This window comes from Drosophila sulfurigaster, chromosome X (genome assembly GCF_023558435.1).
Source record: "Drosophila sulfurigaster albostrigata strain 15112-1811.04 chromosome X, ASM2355843v2, whole genome shotgun sequence".
NCBI lineage: Eukaryota > Metazoa > Arthropoda > Insecta > Diptera > Drosophilidae > Drosophila > Drosophila sulfurigaster.
Window position 1 is genome coordinate 22,279,731 of NC_084885.1, and position 13,257 is coordinate 22,292,987.

The 13,257-nt window shown below is 37.4% G+C and overlaps 1 protein-coding gene across 11 annotated transcripts in view; it reads right to left on the reverse strand.

Annotated features, from left to right (window-relative positions):
- The window catches only part of LOC133847703 (protein kinase shaggy), a 49,913-nt gene that overhangs the window by 3,220 nt on the left and 33,436 nt on the right, over nt 1-13,257 (reverse strand). For 5 of the 11 annotated variants that reach the window (XR_009895184.1, XM_062282888.1, XM_062282890.1 and 2 more), the window contains exons 2-9: nt 9,114-9,304; nt 8,966-9,049; nt 8,734-8,787; nt 7,992-8,102; nt 7,688-7,925; nt 7,413-7,606; nt 6,006-6,195; nt 4,903-5,409 (exon numbers count right to left, since the gene is read on the reverse strand). Coding sequence is in view for 10 of the 11 variants with exons in the window: in XM_062282888.1 (XP_062138872.1) it covers nt 4,903-5,409; nt 6,006-6,195; nt 7,413-7,606; nt 7,688-7,925; nt 7,992-8,102; nt 8,734-8,787; nt 8,966-9,049; nt 9,114-9,304 (1,569 nt within the window). In the remaining variant the exon portion in view is untranslated. Of the gene's footprint in view, nt 1-2,508; nt 3,270-4,319; nt 4,760-4,902; nt 5,410-6,005; nt 6,196-7,412; nt 7,607-7,687; nt 7,926-7,991; nt 8,103-8,733; nt 8,788-8,965; nt 9,050-9,113; nt 9,305-9,459; nt 9,580-13,257 lie in introns of those variants that run through there. The other 6 variants (XM_062282889.1, XM_062282885.1, XM_062282887.1 and 3 more) reach the window with 5 other exon arrangements.

The window sequence follows — 13,257 nt, forward strand, 5'->3', positions numbered from 1 at the left end:
AAGACAGTGATTGAAAGAGAGAGAGGAGGAGAGACAGATCAAAAGAGAGAGCGTGCTAGCGCGCAACAAGTTCACAGAGAGCATGCAAGTACATGAGCATGGAGAAGAAGAAGCAAATACATACATACAACAACAGTTACATACGTATGAAAAGAGTTTCAAATGCAATAACGGGGAAAGGATTTTTTTTCACTTCAGAATCCCCCCGTCGCCCCACCACCCTTGCTAGCAAACAACAAAAACACAAAATGTATAAATGAAATAAGGCGGAAAAAAATATGAATTCGTTTAAATGTTTTTTTTCTGTTTTTTTTTTTATTGTTTTTATTTTTATTATTTTTTATTCTTGTTTTTCAGCATTTCGTTTTTTTTGTTGTTTTTGTTTTTGTAATTTTGCTCAGTGTATGTGTTCTTCATGTTCATTTCCATTTATCTTTATCAACAACTTGTTTCTTTTCGTTCCTTTGTCTATGTATTTGTTATCATGAATATTATTATTATATTGTTATTATTATAGCATTACAATTGGTAATATGTATTTATGTATGCATATGTGTGTGTGTGTTTCGTTATTGTATTTAATTTAATTTAAATCAATTGATTAACGCCAAATAATGTCAATTGTTTGCTGTTGTTGTGTTTGTCTACATTACTAGGAAAAAAGTTGATTTCATTTTTGTGTGTGTATTGTTGTTGTATTCTTGTTTTTAATTGTTTATATATATGTATATATATTATGTGTGTAATTAGCATAATTAATTAGTTTAAAGTGCTTTTATAATAAACTATATAAATAAATATATACGTTTTGTTTTGTTTTTTGTTTTTACAATTATCTGTTAATAATTACGTTATTATTTGCAATTTGCAAATTGTTGAATTCAAAATCAGCAAGCAAGCGCGCTCTTATCTAGGGAGAGCTGCTCGTCCGCAAACGCGCAATCGATATCGGCAGCGATATCGATAACTGTGATTGGCGGAATCAGCGGAGCGGAACCGGTTCACTGATTGAACAAACTCATTTTCGGCTGTTGCTGCGTCTGCGTTATGTGCTGATGTGTTTTCTATCGATTATACACACACATACGAATACACGACGTTAGCTATGTATAGGTATATTTTAGTATAAGTATTTATATATATGTATATATATAAATGTATATATGTATGTATATTTATCTCATTTTTATGTATTTTTATCTACATATTGCAACTAAACCAGCGATACGAATACATTCATACACGTGTTTCTCTCTGTGCCTGTGTGTGTGTACGTGTACGTGTGTGTGTGCCATGTTATCTATGTATATAACTGTATAATAGAGCATGATTTTACTCTCTCTTTACTTCTCCTAAATACAATTATAACTATTATCTCTCAAAAAAAAAAACGTAATTAAGTGTTTACATCAAAAATTGTTATAAATGTTGTGTTGTGTTATATATTTGTTGTTGCTTTTGTTTAAGTAATTCACTAAATTTAATATACATACAATTAATTATTGTATATTTGTTTTGTTATTAATCATGTGTGTGTGTGAAATTGTTGTTGTTGTATTTTTACTTTCATTTTTGTTTTTTGGTTTTATGGTTGTTCCTTCACTCAATGCACACGCTGCTTTCTTCTTCTTTCATTTATTACAAAATAATAATAATTATTTAATAAAAATAATTTATTTATTTAATATGTATGTATGTATGTATATATATGTATGTTTATAATGCGTTTTACAAAAAAAAAAATTATTTATATTTTATTTATGTGTAATCATAATCGTTTTAATTAATTAATGAATGCATTAATTAATTAGGTTTTTGTTTAGATATATAACGCAAAACATTAGTATATTTGCTTAATTTGTTGTTGTTGTTGCAATTTTGCTTTGTATTTTTTTGTTTTGTTTTTGTTTTGTATGTTTTTTTTGTTGTTGTTTTGTTTTCTTTGTTTCAATTAAATTTTCATAATTTTAAATTTAACATAGCATTAACATTATGTTAAGTTGTTGATTTTTTGATGCAGCCATCTTCATCATCTTCTTGTTCTTCTTCTTCTTCTTCTTCGTCTCTTATGTTAAATATATTTGTATATTTTATGTTCTCTTGCAATTTTCTGTTACACTTGTTATCGATGTCAAGTTAACGAACGAACGAATATTCTCTCATTATTATCATCATATTATTTTAGTTTTATTATTATTAAGGATCAACAAAATTCAAGTTTTGCGTATAGTTTTGCTTTTTTGTTGTTGTTAATTTTGCTTTGTTGTTGTTATTATATTTTATTATTATTGTTTTGCTTTTTGCTACACATATCTCATCATTTTAACATACTAAAAATAATAATAATAATTATACAGAAAAAAAAAATAATAAAAATAAGGGAAATCGTTATGCAATGACTTTTCTTTAACTACATATGTGTGTGTGTGTGTGTGTGTGAGTGAGTGAGTGTGTGTATGTGTGTGTGTATTATGGGATGACAATTCCACAGCGAAAGCTGCCAATTTCTTGTTTTTTTTCTTAATTTTTGCCAGCTGTTTGTTATCTATTATAGTTTCTTTATTTATTATTTAAAAAAAAGGATAATTATAATAATCATAATAATAAAAACAAGCCATTATTGGCATTAGCAATGACATTACTATTACAGTTATTATTAGTTTTTTGTTTTGTTTTGTTTTTTTTTGTTGTTTGTTTTTATTTTAGTTTTTAAAATAAAATTAATTTTTATCTATGTAAAATTTTGCATTACATTTGTTGTTTTAGTTTTTTGTTTTTGTTTTTCTAATTTTTCTCATAATATATAATTTGCAGTTATTCTTTTCTCATTTGTTTTTTTGAGTTTTACATAATATATTTTATTTGCTATTTTATATGCATTTTTCTTTTTGATTTTTTTTTGTTTTCTTTTGTTTTGTTTATGAACTTTCTGCAAATTGCTTTAAATGTATTAATTATATTGTGTTTTGTGTGTGTATGGGGAGGGTGTATGTGTGTGTGTGTATTTATATATCAATGTATATATAATTTTATATTTAGTTTTGTTGCCAGTTGTTTTCACTTCTATTTTGTGTTCTTTTTCTCTTTAGTTTATTTTTATTGTATACGCCTTTCTCTCAGTGTATGCGGTATGCATGTAGTGGTGTATGTGTGTGTGTGTGTTGTTGTTGATTTCTTTTAGTATATATATATATATGCATATATATTTATTACTATATATATAAATATATATATATAGATATAGGTATGTTACTATTGCCCCTATGAATCTGCAATTAAAACAAAAAAAAAGAAACGAAAAAGAAAAGAAATTAAATAAAATTCAAAATCAAATCATAACTTAAATCAAATCAAATGAGGTAGCAAAAGATATGTAAACGGCAGCTATATATAATATATATATAATTCCAAACAATATCTGGGGTCGTTCTATATATGCATTTTATAGGATTTTGAGGCACGGGGAAGCAGCGTTTGGGCTGGACTACGCTTAGGTCTACTATATATACAATATATATATATAGAATGAAGATTATACTCGTATATTCGTAAATAAATATGTATATATTTAGCTTCTAAAATAGCGCATGCAAAAACGCAACAGAACAAGAAGAGCTTTCTTCGGTCAAATACCGAAGTTCAAATGGAAATTCCCTTGCAGAGTTAAAAAGAATATATATTTATATTATATCCGAAATGATTATTATGAATATTATCAATCGGACCATAACAATAAATATCTATCATTATTTATAGATCTTTTAATGTTATCTACACATAATGATCGATATATGGTATCAGAATAAATAATATTGATCTTTATTTGTACATCTTTCAAAGGTTAAAGGTTAAGTCAAAGGCTACTATATAGAAAAACTTTGCATTTCCTATGTGAAATATGAAAAAGTTTTTCAATAAACCTATTAAAAATCTACACATAATGATCGATATATGACATCTTAATTTATTTTTTATTATGGTCCGATTAATAATGGATCTTTTTATAATCGTATCTTAATTCATTCATATCATTATGGGCCGATAGAAAAAGTATTGTTAATTCATCTTTTAATCATAATTTCGGCTATAATTGAAATATATTTACAGCTCTGCAAGGGTTTGGCTAAAAAAAGACTAGAAAGAGCGCAAAACAGAAACAAGTAGAAAACTGAATAACATAAAGAGAATGTAGAAGGCATAAATATATATAGAGTTGAAGTTTGGGATCTTTGGGGATGGTGAGGAAAGTGAGACCTGGACCCTAAAACCAATAGACGCAGACACAGCACAAAAGTTAAGCGAGACAATTGTTCCGAATAATTTATTTTTTTTTTTAAGATGTCCGATTTATTAAGCAATTGAAACAGTACAAGCAATAAAGTGTAATAACACATTATAGAGAAATTTCATTCAGGCCAAACGTCAGTATATAGAGCACTTTTTTTTTGACTAAACAATAAAATATAGTGTAAAGAGAGTGAAAGAGAGAGAGTGAGAGAGACAGACAGAGTGAGCGTGAAAAGTAGTGTTTAGACAAATTGGTAGCGCCGAATTGTCGGTAAGTTGGCAGGGCTTAATTGGCGGCAAGTTGGCAGCGCCTAATTGTGTGCGTGTGTGGCAAGTTGGCCGCGCATCACATTCGCATTGAGTTTGACTTGATTCTGGGCTTGATTTTGGACTTGAACTTGACTTTGCAGTTGAACTTGAGCTGCGACTTGAATGAGTTGTTGCTGCTTGCGCTGCGTCTTTGGCACTTTAGCTGAACAGAGACGTAATAAAAACGTGAAAGACAGATAGATCGAGACAGAGAGAGAGAGAGAGAGAGAGAGAGAAAGAGAGTGCGTTTGCTGATGCTGCTGTTGACTTGGACTTGACTTTTGGTTAGTCAAGACGTTTACTCACCTGTTATGTTGGCGCCACCAGCATTGCTTGTGGCAATCGCACCGCCGGCTGCAGTGGCAGCTGCCGCAGCACCACCGCCGCCGCCACCGCCAGCGCCGCTTGCGGCCGCATTCGATTGCGGCGCAGCCGTTGCAGCTGCGGTGGCTGAATTTGGCGCAGCGTTGGTTGCATTGCCGCCGCCGCCGCCGCCGCTGTTGCTGCTGCTGCTGTTGTTGCCTTGTCCACCACCACCACCAGCTGCTGCTGCTGCTGCTGATGTTGCCGATGTTGCTGCTGCTGCTGTTGCTCCGCCTGCTGCTGCTGCTGCTGCTGCCGCTGGAGTCTGCTGTGATTGAGCGCCATCCGCTGACGCGCCGCTGCCCGTGGAGGAGACGCTGGTGGAGCCGCTGGCCGCCGAGGCTGGAGCTGCTGCGCCGCTGCCGCTGCCGCCAGCTGAGGCACGCACTGCGGCATTCTGCAGATGCTTTGGCAACAACTGTGGCACTAAGCTAGGCTGTATCGAGAGTTCTACACAGAAAACAACACAGAAATGCTCATTAATATCGCAGACATGTGTGAGAATATCGCTTATTTTATATGCTCTGTGGTGTACGCACAAAATACAAATTTCAATTAACAAAACAGACATAATACAAAAACATACACAAAAAAAAAAAAAAAAAAAATACACTTAAAGTTCAGCTTTTTTGTTTTATTTGTGATGAAAGTTTCAACATAATAACTGAGAATTTTTCGCCAACTAATTTGAATTTACAATTTACAGCATTAAACTATATAATTAAATTGAATGCAAATAATATGTATGTATATATATATAAATTGTTCTTTTTATTATATTCTACTTAACCAATTGTTTGCTTTGATACATGTTTTTTTGTTTTTGTTTTTGATTGATTGATTAATTCACAAAACTGATTTTATTAGTCGAAAAAAAAAAAAGAAATAAATTAAATTATTTGTTTACATATAGGATTTGTGCGCTCGTAATTTGCTTTAGATAGTTTGTGCCTTATCGCATATACATAACTGATATATATATATATTTTTTTTTGTTGTATATGATAGATATGATAAACAGAAGCTGGGCTCATCAGCTCACTCACCATGCTCTGTGAAGTTGAAGAGTGGCGGCATCTCGCGGCCATTGGGCAAGGTGTGATTGCCCTCCATGCGCAGCTCATCGAAGAACGGATGTGCACAGGCCTTGAGCGGTGTTATACGGGCGCTGGGCGTGTACTCTAGCAGCTGGGACACCAAGTTGATAGCTTCTGTCGGAGTGCGTATACGGAAAACCTGGCAAAATGGAGATTCACAATTAGTTTTCTCATTCAAAACAAACATTCTATAATAATAATAATGGGCGGGAACAATCGCAATATATATCCCAGAATATATATTGTAAGCGTTTCTTTTATACAGCGCGCGACGGAGGGGAAAACGTAGACAGCGACAGCGACAGAGACGTGGGGACAGGACACAAACAACAATCAAGTCAAGTCAAAGCAAATCAATTCAATTCAATTCAATTTCAAATCAAATTCAAATTCAAATGTAATCAATAAACATTTAAGCAATGTATAACACTTTTACAGCGTGTAGCACAGCGCACAGCTTATGAGTTTCAAGCTCAAGCTTGGCAAAGTGGAAAAAGCCATGAATTTGCAAAAGTATTGCGAAGAGAACGATGATAGCTCTGTCCAGTCAACTGTTATACGGTTGCGTAGTCGATAAGTACGAACAGTTATAGGGTGCGTTGTCGATTAAGACAGTCTAATAACGGTTCAATCTGTTGTTATACAGTGGCGTTGTTGATAATGTCTAATTAGGGTCCAAATCGATTGTTATACAACTGTTATACATTTGTGTAGTCGATAAATACTGCTGTTATGCGGTGCGTAGTCGGTAAATACGACTGTTATACAGTTCGTAATGTCTAATAACGGTCCAATCAGTTGTTATACAACTGTTATACGTTCTAAAAGGTGCGCATTCGTATGAAAGCATGGCCGCAATGAGCATTCTAAGCATTTTCGTTGAATATTTTCGTCCGTTTTCTTTTGTAAAAGCAAATTTTGGGTTTTTTTTTTTGTGGTTTTTTGTTTCGGTTTCGTTTCGGCTTACTCTCAATTGTTGTTTCTGGTTTAGGGCGTTTGGAAATTGGGTGCGTTCGAGTAGTGACTGCAACGAATTGTTATGTACACTTCAATTACGATTTGAAAAGAAAACACACGATTAAGATAGAGAGCAAGAGAGAGAAAGATAGAGAGAGAGAGAGAGAGCGAACGGACAAAGTGAATGTTGTTGTTATACGACATTCGTACACACAGTTAGTGACAAAAGGAGAGGCTCAATCGCTGTTTTTTTTTTTGAGAGTGAGATGAGGTTAGAGATAACGAGTTCTTCTTTTTCTTTAGGGGGGTGTGTTCGCGTTATCATTGAATGATGAGGAGGGGCGCGGTTAAGGGGAGGTGGCGCGATCTACGGGGCCCGCGAAGAGAGGGACGACTTACTTTCTGCCATGGATGACTCTTAATCTGTGGAAATTTGAATTCCGTATAGTTTGGATTCATTTCGCGTATTTGTTCTCTTGTCGGTGTGCCCAAAACTTTGATAACCTCGACCAGCTGATCGACACCCGAATCACCCGGAAAGATCGGCTGTCCCAGCAGCAGTTCGGCAAGCACACAACCGGCGCTCCATACATCTAAGAAAGTGAAAAAGAATTCACATTAATAACCAAAAATAGTATTACAGCATGTACAAGTATATCAAAATAGATAGTTACCGATTTTAGTTGTATAGTTGATGGCGCCAAATATGAGCTCGGGTGCCCGATAATATCGGGAGCAGATATACGAGACATTCGGCTCGCCGTGCAACAACTGCTTGGCACTACCAAAGTCGCACAACTTCAGCACCGCCGTCTCGGGGTCGAGCAGCAGATTCTGCGGCTTGATATCACGATGGCAAATGCCCAGCGAATGGATGTAGGCCAAGCTTCTGAACAATTGATACATGTAGAGCTATAAGATTTTGAAGAGAAATCAATATTCAGTTGAAGTTCGATACGAATTACTTGATAAACTCACCCGTATAAAGTTGATTGGTATCGTTTGCTTGGTTTTGGCATATTGACGTGCCACTTTGTATACAGTTTCTGGTATATATTCGAGGACTAAATTCAAAAATACTTCATCACGCTGCAAAGGTGGAAAAGATATATTAATTATACATTTGAAGTATTATTGCTTGAAATTAAATATATTTCTTTTGTTTTGTTTTTAATGAGCGATCGATCAGGCGAGCTCCAAACTGCAAATGCGGGAAGAGTTTTTGTTGTTGTTGTTGTTGGTTTGCAGCGCATGCGCGATCAACGATCAACGATGACGAATGCGATAAACGATAACAAATAGACGATAAACGATACGATTGACGGATTTTGGGGGGATACTTTTTGTAAAGTATTCAAACTAGAAGCTAGCCAAAAATGAGAGGGGTTATGAATCGGATTTATTTGTGGAACTAAACACATGCTAATTCTTCTTCTTTTTGTTGTTCTTCTTCTTGCTAGCATGCTGCTTCTTACACATTTCGCCACAGCTCAAAGGAAAGAGAGAGGGAGAGATGAAAATATATTCATTTTTTTTTGATGTGGAAGAGGCAGACAGACGGAAGAGAGAGACAGATAGAGAGCGATAAACGCATGAGAGAGCGAGCTTAATGTGCGAATGTTCAAGACAGCGAGAGAGAGAGAGAGAAAGAATTCGAGCACGCGACAGAGAGAGAGAGAGCGAGAGACTCTCTCTTCTCGACGCGCCTCGTTTTCGATACCTGCGGCTTGAGCACAGCGGCTAAAATGCCCAAATCGATGGGAAACTCGGCCAACTATGCAATAAAAATAATACAACAATAATCATAATCAAAAAATAATTACAACAATAATATTAATCGAAAAGTCGAACATAAAAAAAAAAAACAGCGCCTAAGACATCAACGTTTCGATATAGTTCCCGTCATATCTAGTGAATATATTACTCTAGTTAATCACATTTCACACACTTACCTTTTCTCCACTCGAATAGAAAAAGTATAAAAGTTTCACAATATTACAATGCTCCAATCTGCGCATTATTTGCAATTCACGATTCTGTAGAAAAGAAAACATACTTTGTAACATAACGAAATGGATTATTAATCAATCAAGCACTTACCTTAAATCGTCTGTCTTGTAAAACTTTTTTGATTGCAACCAGTTCGCCGGTATCGCAGAGTTTCGCCTGAAAGACGACACCAAAGCTGCCATTGCCGATGACTTTTGTATCTGTATAGGAAACTTCTTGAACCCGATCGGTGCCTTGGCCGGGCGTTGCAACGACTGTTGTAATTTTGGAACCATCACGACCTGTAAAAAGCAAGAACATAACACATGAGTAAAGTATCGAATGTGGAGACTTATATAGTATGTAGAGTTAACAGTAAAGTTCAGCTGCACACTCAAATAGTCAAGAGTCAGTCAGTCAACTCTCCACCCTTTTCTTTTGGAGACATTCTGAATACCTGTTGTCTCCCAGGCGCCCTCTAGCTTCTCCTTGCTCCTATCGACCTCCTTTGGAATGGACAATGCGACGCTATGTTCGGGCCACAAATCATTCAATTTGCCGATCAATTGTTTCATGCCTACACCATCAGCGCGTCAGTCAGCAGAGCAGCAGTTGAATGCGACGTTGAGGAGAGTTGCGCGATAGATAGAGATAGAAAATGTAAGTAGAGAGCGACGAGTGGGAAGAGCGGACGGAAGTAAACGAGACACGTGGAGAGTGGAGAGAAAGGCGTGCTTCTTTTGGGAGAGAACATGCAGAGATCTTGGATTTGTGGAATTCAACTTTGCTTTTTAATGATTACTCTATTCATTTATTTAATTTGCATGATATTCTCTTGGTTTTTCGCTGAGTTGTTGGGTTTTTTTAATTTCATTGGTAAACCCAATTTTGTTTTTTTTTTTTTTAATTTTTTGAGGTGGAATGTTTAGATTGGAACCATTATTTTAATATTACTATCTTTTGGAAAGTTATAGCATTTAGTTTATGGTATAATTTATTTATGTGGATTGTTTATCAATATTAATATTGTATTTGAGCTTTTCTTTTCATAAACATATGTATTGTAATTAGATTAGAATTTTTTTTTTAGAGCTTTTGGAATGTTATCGCATTTGAGTTTATATAGCAAATTGCTATAATTTATTTATGTGACATATTTTTATCATGTTTTTAATTAATAGATTTGGAATTTTGTTATTGTTTGTGGTTAAAATGTTGTGGGGGATTCTTGCTTCATTGTATTCAGTATTTATTAGCGAGGTGAGAGAGAGAGAGAGAGGAGGTGCGCTGCCCGTGCTGCTTTACGTGATCGGCCCAATGGCAATCGCGCTGTCTATAGAGAGGAATCTATTTAATTTGATTTTATTTCATTTATAATTAATGTTGGCATAAGCACAAGTTTCAACGACAACGACGACGACGACGTCGCAGCAGCTGCTTTGCCCCATCTGCCACTCGGGAGATGCACAAAGTGATGTGTGTGTGTCTGTGTGTGTGTGTGTGGGGGGAGGCAAGGTAAATGCTGATATGGGCGTGGCGTGGCGTTGCCATGTGAGGTTGAGGTGGAGGTCGTCGAAGCGAATGCACTGTGTGTGAGTGTTTGTCAAGACGGGCGACGAAGCGCAGTAAGTAATTAGGAGAAGCGTAGGTTGAGGGTTTGGAATGGAGGTAAGGGAAGAAGTTGTAAGTTAGACTAGCTTGGGGGTTTGGGATGATATAAGGGAGAAGAAGGGAAAGCTAGTATTGTTTGGGGGTTTGGAATGGAATGGGAATTCCAAGTCTAGTCTAGTTAGTGGGTTAGGATTTGTAATGGGGAAAGGTAAGGGAAGAAATTGTTAGTTAGTCTAGTTTGGGGGATTGGAATTGTATAGGGGGAAGGGAAGGAAAGTAGTAAGATAGTTTGTGGGTTAGGAATGGAATGGAGAAAGGTAATAGGGAAAGTAGTAGGCTTGCCTAGTTTTTGGGTTGCAACCAAATGGGGAAAGGAATAAGTAACAAGCTAGTCTAGTTTGGGGGTTTGGAATGAAACAGAGTGAAAGGAAAGTAGTAAGCTAGTCTACTTCGTGGAATGGAATGGTATAAGGGGAAGGAAAGTAAAGGAGTAAGCTAGTGAGTTAAAATGGAATGGAAGTAAGACAAGGAAAGTACTAAGCTAGTCTAGTTTGGTAGTTGGGAACAGCATAGGGAGAAAGGAAGTGGAAAGTAGTAAGCTAGTTTGTACTTGGATCCTTGTACTGCTTGCCCATCGAAGCCGTGCTGCTGCGCGTCTGCAGCTTTGGCTTCTTGAGCGCGGCCAGCAGCGAGGCAGACGACGATGAGGCGCCCACCAAGCTGCTGCTGGTCGATTTGCCATTCGCCGCTGCCGCCGTCGCCTTCACAGGACGACGACGTGTTGTCGATGAGCTGGGCGATGTTGTTGATGAAGATGATGATGAGGAGCTGTCCGACGATGAGGCGGAGGAGGAGGAGGAGTTGTTGCTGCTCGTCGGTGTTGTTGATGTGGCATTATCAGCCGTTGTCTCCTCATCGGTGCTTGTGCTTCCATCTCCATCTCCATCGCTCGAGTTGGACGAGTCGCGCTTCGATTGCTTTTTGCCAGTTTTCGAGTTGCCGCTAGTTGCAGACTTGGTTGTTGTCTTGTTGGCTTTGGTTTTGGCTGCTTTGCATTTGGTTTTGCATTTGTTGGCGACTTGTGGCTTGCGCGGCGGCATCGGTGTCCAAGGTCGACTGGTGCTGGCTGCCACAGCGGCCGCTGCCTCATGTGCCGCACGCACCGCCTCAATCTCCGCTATGGGTGCATTGTAATAATGTTGCTGATGCTGCTGCTGTTGCTGCTGTTGGGAGTTGGGGGGAGCACTTCCAGGCGCCGTTTCGCCGGCGCCATCCGATTCGCTGGCATCGTTGAGGGCGGTGCGCTTCTTGCGGCGCACCACACGCACCACCTTGCGGAGGCGACTCGGCGCCTGTGTCTTCTCCACTTTGCGAGTGTATTAGTCTCCTCTCTGTGTGTGGCCTAGTTTTTGTGTGTTGCGCGTGTGGGTTTATTTTTTTGCCCACTTGACCAACTTTTCTCGCCGACGTTTGACGTTGAAACGCGTCGCGAACAATCAAACGATTTCGATCGCTTCGATTTCTGTTACAATTTCGATCGATCTTCAAATGACCAAAACAACAACGACAACAACAACAACGAAATAGAAAGCACAAACGAAAATCACATTCACGTATATAGCTGCTTCGCTAGCTATAATCAGTCTATATATCTGTTTTATCTTTTAGATAAAAAAAAAGGCACAACAAATAAATAAATAGGAATAAAAGCAACAACAACAAAAAAAAAAAAGAAACAAAACGACGACGACGAAGACGACGATGCGATCGCTCGAACTTCCGTTGCACAATTGGCCCAAAAGCAGCTTTCTTGTTTGTCTCGAGGCGCAGCGAAAAAAACAATTTGGCGAGGACGACACGATCGATCGAGGCAATGACAACACGAACAAACAAACAAACGAACATATGAACGAACGATTATCAATCGATCCACACAACATACGTTCCACACACGTTCCACACAAAACGCAAGCAAGCAAAAACCAAAAAATCAGCTGTTTGAACACGAAGCTGAAGCGAACGAACGCACGCGATGGCAACGCGCTTTAAAACGCCTTCTGCCTTCGTTCTTTTCTTGATTTTGGCAATTCCTCTTCTCCCCCCTTCTCACATGAAAATTTCATAATTTTCGTGCGCTTTGCTTTGATTTAATGTTTTTGATATTTTAGATTTGCGGGCAAGTGCAAATTTAATTGCAGGAAAATTGCAAGCATGAAGAAAACAGAACATGCGAAGACGATAAGACGAAACGACAGCCGCAAAAGGTTGACCACGATGAGAAGATGAGGGGCGGAGGAAGAGGAAGAGCAAGAACGAGAGGAAGGGAGACAGGTGTCTATCAGCAGCAGCAGCAGCAACAACAGACTTAGAGCCCAACGATGGGTAGCAGCCAAGCGCAGCCAAGCATGTGACAGCCGAATCTAACCTCAATCTCCCTCGACTTGCGACAGCTCAATGCAAGCGAAAGAGAAAGACTGCGTGCGATAGTGTAGGTGCGAGCGAGATGGCCAGCTGTCAGCAATCAAAGGATACGCGAAATGCAATTCATTTCATTCTAATGAATCAATTAAAAACACAAACTAAATAAATTGCAATTTTATGTAAAAGAGAGAAATGCGCCACAAAAAAGGAGGCCAAGCAAAAA